Raw genomic sequence first — 9,580 nt, 5'->3', positions numbered from 1 at the left:
CAGAGATAACTGATCCGATTCATCAAGGTAATCCGTTCAAATTTATTGACATTGGGTTTATCAACAAGTACAATTCTTGTCAAGTGAACTCTTTTCTTAAGATTACTTGCTTTGAAATTCCAAATAATATCGTTAAAGACTCTAATCATCATGCATTTCCTTATCGTTTTTTAAACAAAGTTCTTGCAAATGGAGAAACATGCATTAGAGACTGGTTGTGCTGGAGTGTTGAAAAATATCTTTGTATTGTGCACCATGTTTCCTTTTGAACAAAAATGCTGCAAATGTGTCAATTTCTCTAGTTCTGCCGGATGGGGCATCAGTAGAGGTTGGAGAAGATTGAAAGATTGTATTCCGTCGCACGAAAGTTCAATTTACCATAAAGAAAACTATGTTGTATGGAAATCTGCAAGTAGAGCAGCATTATGTGAAACTCAGTGGATAATTTACTTTTATCAGAACTCAAGACTAAAAATTGGAAAAAATTATTCCAACGTATGCTAGATGCTATTATTTTTCTTTCTGAACGTGGATTAGCACTTTTTGGTTCTAACCAACGAATAGGTGATCGAGCGAATGGAAACTTTTTAGGTATTATTGAGCTTCTTAGCAAATATGACCCACTTTTAGCTGAGCATGTTAAACATGTTCGAGAATCACAACAGTGAGGGCCGCGAATGCAAGCTCATTATCTTTCAACACTAATTCAGAACGAATTTATTGATATTTGTGGTTCACATGTTCTAACAGCAATCCTCCACGAAATTGTGAAAGCAAAATATTTTTTAGTAATTGTTGATGCTACTCCAGATTTCTTGTACAAGGAGTAAACTACTCTGGTTATTCGTTATGTTAAAATTTTAGACGATTCAAACTTTTCAGTTGAAGAAAGATTTATTTTATTTGACATTTTTTCAAAAAAAACTGGAAGAGAAATCGCTGCTCAAACACTAGAAATATTGAAAACTTTGAAGCTGGATTTCGAAGCCTGCATTGGTCAAGCCTACGACAACTGTGCTAATATGGCTGGAAAGTATAACGGAGTGCAAGCGGTTTTGATACAACAAAATCCAAACTGTATGTTTTCTAGCTGTGGAAATCACTCATTAAATTTAGTTGGTGTCGATTGCGCTGAATCATGCAAAGAAGCAGTAACGTATTTTGGAACAATTTAGCAAATATACAATTTATTCAGTAGCAGTCCTCAAAGGTGGGAAATTTTAAAACAACATTTTCCTGTTTCGTTGCATGGAATGTCCAAAACAAGATGGTCAGCACGGATTGATGGTGTTAAACCAGTTGCACAACATTTGAAGTCAGTAAGAAGTGCTTTAAATGAACTTGGGGTGCCACATTTAACAGCCCAGGCTAAAATGGAACTCAATGCTATTCAAAAGTATATCTCCAAATTTGATTGCATTTTGATGTCGTCTATCTGGATGAAGCTACTCACAATGATTCATGAGACAAATCTAATCATCGAGGCACGCCAAGCCACTCTTGATATTGAAAAGGATAACATTGAAAATCTATGTAATGACATTCAAAGGTTGCGTGAACAGTTTGATAAGATTTTAAATGAGTCAAAATTTGTTGCAAGAAATATTGATGTTTTATGTGAGTTTTTAACTAATCGTCATTTTCCAAGTCAAGATGATGCTGAGTTGTATTTCAAAATCAGTCAATGATGACAAAATTTTTTGTCATCATTGACTCAATTCAATCTGGCCTCACGCGACAATTTCAGTCGTTACAAGAAATTTGTAACGACTGAAATTGTCTATCTAATTTATTGCATTTAGACTTAAAGTTAGACATTTATCTGGTCCTGATCAATCTGAAGACTTAAATGGCTTTGCATTATTTTGCGTCGCGTTTTGCGCAAATTTTTCTTTTGGGGCCTCCGATTTTTAACTGGCCGGGGCCTCTCCAAACCTCTGAAAGGCCCTGTGTATATATATACTGATATATATATATATATATATATATATATATATATATATATATATATATATATATATATATATATATATATATATATATATATATGTATATATATATGTATATATATATATATATATGTATATATATATATGTATATATATATATATATATGTATATATATATATATATATATATATATATATATATATATATATATATATATATATATATATATATATATATATATATAGATATATATATAGATAGATATATATATATATCAGGGTGTAAACTAGCCCTGTGGAGTTCCATCAAATGTGGTATTCCCACATACTCATAAAATTAAAAAAAAAAAAGTCCTTTAGAAAAAAAGTGGTGGTGTTGTCAGCCCTGCTTATTAAGTCTTACTGCAAAGTCTATTTCAAACAGTACATGTGCTTTGTCAAATAAGTTTTTTCAAAATATTGAGAGGCCGTTTGCATCAGATACTTACACAATTTTGATCAATGCGAGTATTGGGTAAGTCCTTTAGTTATTGTTTTTCTTTTTTTGTTTGGTAGTTTATATCAACTGGTAGTTTGGTAGTTACCAAACTGATAGTTTGGTAGTTTATATCAACTAAATTAGGTGATCACATCAACTATTATCTTTTTTTTACTCATCGAGCCTAATCTTTTTTTACCTATCTACTACTTTTTTTTAAAAAGCTGCTGAAATATAAGTTAAATACAAAAAATGTTTTATGATTATAACAAACAGGTACTAGAAATTTATTTAACAAAAAAAATAGATTCTTTTACTTTACTGTTTGCTTGTATTAAAAGAAATCCATCTACATGAATGCCCACCAATGAAATAGAAATATATATTTAAATGAATACTCTTAAAATAAAAGCGGCAATGATATATTAGGGTTAAAATAAAATCAAATATATAATTCTAAATGATAATTAATATATACTGATTAAAATAATATAAAAATGTATAATTCTTAATAATGAAAGTTTAATTTGCTGTGTCATTGTGAAGCCAATTTAACTTTGTGTTGATTACATATTCATCTATATATTAATACGGTAATGAATAGTGCGCATAGTTACGCCTAATGTTCGTGTTGTTAATGACGGTTCTGTGTTCTGTAAAATACACCATTTTTTCGGTTTTTAAGTAGTTTTTAGACTTTTGAATGCGCGGTTATATATTCCATGCGGTCTTTCGCAAGCAAGCAAATTAGAGCTAATATATTATTTTTTTCGAAAAGAATTGATGTTGTTCATTGTTTAAAATAGAAAATTTAAATAATCGTTTGTTGGTTGTTTTTATTTTTCTAATTTTTATAGCCTGTTTTCATTTTTTAGAAGAAGTTTATAACTAAAATTTCTGTTTTAGTAAACTGTTTCAGATTTGTCGTTAGTCTTTTTAGAACATTTTAAGCAAGTATTGTTTTATTTTCTGGAGCAATTAAGAGGAGCTGATGGCTTTTTTAGTAAGTTCAATTCATTTTCTTATTTATAGATTAAGATTATTTTTTGTAGAAAGAATAATGAGTATAAAATTTTATTTATGTGTTTAATATGAAAAGTTAAATAGAATAAGATTGTTGTTTGTGTTCATATAAGTTTATATACATAAGTTTGCCTTTATTTCAATCTATTTTATATTGCTCTATATCTATATGTATATTTTATATTCTTAGGAAAAATAATAAGGAATAGAAAAATAAAAAAAAATTCTTCTGGAATTTGTCAAAAGAATGTTGTGTTATGCTTCATTTTAAGGTATCTGAATATGTATTTATTTGAAATTTATAATTTTGTTCTTTAATGGTTTTATCTTTTTCATTACAATGTTGTAAATTGTAGTCTGCATTCTTTGTTACATTAAAAATAATTAATGCTAATAAATGTCGTTTTATAGCTGTTAAAGGTTTGCTTATATGTTTATCTTATGCTCAAAGTTAAAAAGTTTTTAATAAATATGTGTATGAGATGATATATGTAGTTTGATAAATACGTGTATGTAGTGATATATATAGTTGTTTTATAAATGTGTTTATATAAATGTGTTTTTATAATAGTATGAAATGTATTTTATCCAGGGATGCGAAGTCCCAAAAGGACTCCAGCTTTTTGTATCTACTTTTTCCAAGTCTGTAGTGCCCAGAAGCTCTAAACATGTTTATTGACTTACTATCTGCCATAATAATTTCATGAGATTTAATGACTTGAAACTTATTGTTTATAAGCCAGGAGTCCTTGCCGCCACAATACCTAAGAATTCTGGGCTAAAAAAACGATTGTTCCTCTAACCTAAAAGTCTTAATTTTTTTCCTATTAGTAGTCCATAAACTATTTTGGTACTCTGCATCCCTGATTTTATCTAATGTGTACACGATTGTTAAATGAGGTGTTTTTATATGTTATATAACATTTTAAAAAATATTGTGTTTTATAGTTAGTATAACTATAACACACGATATATTTGAGATATAGATCTAGAGCAAGATTCGTCAACCTTACCAGTCAAGTGGTGTTACTGCTTTAGGTCTAAGTGTAGTCTAGTCTTCAATATAACTATTCTGAAAATACATAACATCTTTAATTATTTTTTGTGTAATGTTGTTACCTTTGACTTATCTTTTTGTTAGTGTCTGTTGTTAAAAATGATTAATAGGTAGTTTCAATACTAGAACTCGCTGCTTTTATCTGAAATAGCACAGTAAATATTATTATAATTAGTGCGCATAGTTATACTTATTGTTCGATATTAGTTACAATTCTGTATTCTGTAAAATACACTATTTCTTAGTTTTTAAGTAGATTCCAGACTTTTCTTAACGAATTGTTTTCTTAAAGAAGTCATGACCTTTAAGAAAACACTTGGTTATGAAAATGTTTACGTTGACATTAGGTAGATAATGTTTAGTAGCTTAAATTGATAGGTAATAAAAAATCTTTTTAAAATTTTATTAAGTAATTAGTTTATTGTAATCTTTTTTTAAATTGTACTTTTAAATGTGTTATAGATGTTAATATTGAAAATATAAGTTACTATAATTCTTATAGTTATTATATGTTTGTTTTTCTATATTTAATATACCATTAATCATTTTCATACACTTTTATTTAAGTTTAATTGTTTATAATTTATTAGGATTTAGATTATTAGAAAATTCATGTTTACAGAGTTGTTATTAATCATGATCGAGTTGTTGTACCAAGGAAATTGTAGAGGTTTATTTATAAAATGTACTATATATGTTATAACAAAAATTTTGGATTTCATATGTTTTCACTAATAAATAGTTCAATATATATATATATATATATATATATATATATATATATATATATATATATATATATATATATATATATATATATATATATATATATATATATATATATAAATATATATATATATATATATATATATATATATATATATATATATATATATATATATATTTACATATATATATATATATATGGAGTTGCAGCAGCGTCATATTTTGTGTGTTGGGGGGGGGGGGGGTTAATAACCTGTTTTAGGCAACACCTCTTTTTTGCCTTTTTTGGGGGTTAATAACGCATTTATAAGTATTATTATGCATTTTGTTCAATGTTTTCTCCCAACACATGAACTATGACGCTGTCCGCGACTCCAAGGATATATGTATGTATATATATGTATGTATATATGTATGTATATATATATATATATATATATATATATATATATATATATATATATATATATATATATATTTTTTTTTTATTAGAAACACTTAACTGTTTCTAATAAAAAAGGATATTTGTTTATTTTCTAAATTTTTTTATTAGAAACAAAATAAATTTTAACTTTTTTTTATAAGTCTTTGCTAATATGGTTGCAGGTTTTTCTTAACTTTAATTAAATAAACAAAGTAATACAGGTGTATTACTTTTGATGATGGCAAATTAATTTTATTTTGTATTTATTTTGTTTCTTTATTTTATAATTTTTCGAATAAGATTTTTTTAGTTATTTATTAATTTTTTTTATTTTGTTGTTAACTTTAGAGTAGTAAAACAAAGAAATAGTTAGTGTTGCTTTGATAAATATGTTTAATGATAATGATGACATTGAAATGGATGATAGGCTAGATGAAGTTATGTATTTACAAGACGATGTAAGTGCTATAAGGCATGTTAAAAATAATCGTAGACGAAATGAAAGAAATAGACTTAGGCGAGATAAAATTAATCATTTACAAAATGAAAGAAATAGGATAAATCAAGTTGAAGTTAATCTTCGCCAAAATGTAAGAAGATCTGTTCGACAAGGACGAATGTATTCTATAGTAAGAAGTAATGCTATTCCAGATTATAATTATTTTGGAGTAATGAATCAAACTTGTCAGCACTGTGGTGCTAAGAAATTTCCAGATGAAACACATTTTCTATGTTGTCATAATGGTAAGGTAGCTTTACCTCCACTTTCACCATTTACACAAGTTTTACAAGATTTATTTACAGGGAATTATGTAGATCGTAATGCTAATGTTAATTTTTTAAAACATATTCGAAATTATAATGCCTGTCTTTCTTTCGCTTCTTTTAAAGCAACTGTAGTTCAACCAATAAATCATGGGCCTCCATGTTTTAAAATATGTGGCCAGATTTATCATCGTGTAGGTAATCTTAGGCCAGATCAAGATATTCCACCAATATATTCTCAACTATATATATATGATCCACTTGCAGCAGTAAATTTTAGAATGCAACAACGTGGTAATGATCTTTGTTTACGCGATTTAATGTTTCAATTGCAAACTATAATTACTGAACAAATTCCATTTGCTCTTGCATTTAAAAATATGGCTGAAGTAGAAGATGAAGAAATTCGTCAAGCGGCTATAGAAGGTCGCCAAGCTTCTGTTGTAAAAATGTCTTTACTTGAAGGGGGTGATAGGCGTTGCTATAATCTACCTTCGCACGATGAAGTTGCAGTTGTATTTGTTGGCAAAGATGGTGCTCCTCCAACTTCCAGGGAAGTTGTTATTTACCCAAGAGGTCATCCTTAAAAAATTGTATCAAGTATGTCAGCCAACTTAGATCCTATGATTTATCCTCTCTTTTTCCCAAGAGGTGATGCTGGTTGGCATAATAAGTTAGTGCATAACCATGAGCGTGCCACACTGGTTAGAAATCATGTTACACTATCTCAGTTCTACAATTATAGACTTTCTGTTCGGCAATTTTTCTGTTTATTATTTTATGGCAAGAAACTATTTCAGCAATATGCTGTAGATGCATATGTAAAAATTGAAGGCCAGCGTCTTGCTTTTATCAGAAATAATCAAAATAAACTGAGAAGCGAGCAGTATGATGCCTTACATGAACATGTTAACAACATTGCGTGGTGTGACTTGGCATTATGTTGAGCAAGGTTGATAACCTTGCCAGCCAAGCGGTGTACTTACAGCAGAGGTGTGACTTGGCAGTATTTAGTGCCAGGCGGTGTTACTGCTTTAGAGCTAGGTTGTGTTGTCTAGCCTTTTTTTAATTATTCTGGAAACACATAATATCTGTTAATATTTAGCGTAATGTGTATGAGAGAGTATGCAACCTTGATCTTTAAATCTAGGGCGTTTTAATGTCCTAAATTTGAAGTAATTGAATAACTAATATTGAATATAAAAGCAAATATACTTTTATGTATTTATATGTTTAGTAAAAAGATAAATATAGTTAACTTAAAATTGGTTTTCTAATTTTGTCTTTCATATTTTAATTTGGTTTGTTATTTTCGCTGGATTTTAGGATCAAGGGTGTGGTGTAAATATTCTATTGTTATGTTTTATTGTTGTGATGTTTTGTGTTGATAGACTGCTTGGCTTACCTTCACGTTGGTGTCTATTGTAAAAGATGAATAATTGGTAGTTTCATTATTGGAATTTACTGCTTTTATTTATTTACTAAAAGCCAAGACAACATTTTGCTAAAAATGCAATTTATATCTTAATTTGATTTTTTTTTTTTTTTTAGTATTGTTAATCCTTTTGTACTTGAAAACAGATTTTATAGTTACATTTTCGATGTTTATATTAACTGCCATGTCAACATAGGTTAATATAAATAGGTAAATCGATATTGAGTTTTTATGTGGTTTTTTTTTATTATTTTTATTTATTTTTTTGTAATTACGGTATCATAATTCCATTTTTTTTTTCTTTAGGATTTACGATTGACGCATTTATACGATTTTAAAAAAAATACCCTGATTTCCTTTTATTGTAAATTTTTTGTCAGTTAAAATGATATAAATATATGCAATTAGTTCAATTTTTTTTTAAATTTCACTTTTTTATGCCTAATAATTTGTTGTACATAACTTAAGAGATGTTTTTAAAGAGGGATCGCAACTAAAAACAAACTAAAAACCTTTAAATACATGGAGAATATTGTAGTTTTTCGCATTTGTCAAATACGAAGTTACTTAAATTTTATAACGGGTTTAACTAATTAATTAGCTTAGTTTGCATTTGCAACACTTTTGAGGAAAGAAAAAATTCTTATATATTTTAAATTCTTATATATATTAAAAAGAAAAAATTCTTAAAAATGTCAATCATTGTTTTACATTTTATTATTTTGGTAAAAAGTCTTCATAAAAAACTTGATTACTCTTAATAAAAATAACTTTATTCTCCTGGCCACCATTAAGGCAAAAACGAGGAAGGGAGGTCCTTTATTAGTGTCAAAATATATGAGAAAATATACTTCAAATATACTGTCAATATACTGTCTTTTATTAGTGTCAAAGTATACTTGATATTAATCTTATTAATTAAAGTTCATGATATAAAAAATATAATAAGAATTTAGCTTTACTTTTTCGTCAATTTAAAGCATGATGAAGTGTTATTATTTTGTGTCAGTAACTAAAAACGTACTGTGTTGAGCTTTGTAATGTCTAGGAAAATGGTTCTGCCATACATTGATATGACCTATGTCAGTTTTAAATTACTCAAATAACGTTAAATAATTGGTAAACTAATTTATTTTAATTTTGCAGATGGCTTAATTTTTTAATTTGAAGGCGTTTTTCTTACATAGTATTAGTTAAGGTTTCGCAACTTTAAATTGTGGAAAACAGCCAATGTAAATTAAGTAATAGACCGACCGTAACCCGTATTACGGGTTGCTTTCTGCTAGTCTTAGATGAATATTACAGTATTTTTTATTTGGAGTAGAAAAGGAAAGAAGAAAATAAAAAGACCCTACAAACCCATTTTAATCATGGCAGGGTTAGGAAGGTGTGGGGGAGGAGGGAGTTGTGAGAATGGGAAATATTTTGACGAATTCCAAATTTCATCAAAACAAATTTATTCCTGGTTTACGCCTAGTTTATATATATATATATATATATATATATATATATATATATATATATATATATATATATATATATATATATATATATATATATATATATATATATATATATATATATATATATATATATATATATATATATATATATATAGTGGGTTGCATAAATATAAAGTTAGTTTATAAAAAAGAAAAAAAGTTTTTCAAAAAAGAAGTTTAAGATTTTTTTTTTGAAAAAACTTTCACACATGCACAAACAC

General features: G+C 27.3%; 1 protein-coding gene across 1 annotated transcript; it reads left to right on the top strand.

The window, feature by feature from the left end:
- The first annotated feature begins 497 nt into the window (after positions 1–497).
- Positions 498–1,688, top strand: LOC136083215 (uncharacterized). Its single transcript, XM_065802620.1, has 2 exons — positions 498–664; positions 1,196–1,688. The coding sequence occupies exons 1-2, from the start codon at positions 498–500 to the stop codon at positions 1,686–1,688; spliced, it is 660 nt and encodes a 219-aa protein (XP_065658692.1).
- The last annotated feature ends 7,892 nt before the right edge of the window (positions 1,689–9,580 follow it).

Source organism: Hydra vulgaris, chromosome 08 (genome assembly GCF_038396675.1).
Source record: "Hydra vulgaris chromosome 08, alternate assembly HydraT2T_AEP".
Lineage (NCBI taxonomy): Eukaryota > Metazoa > Cnidaria > Hydrozoa > Anthoathecata > Hydridae > Hydra > Hydra vulgaris.
This window is presented reverse-complemented; position numbering and strand designations above follow the sequence as displayed.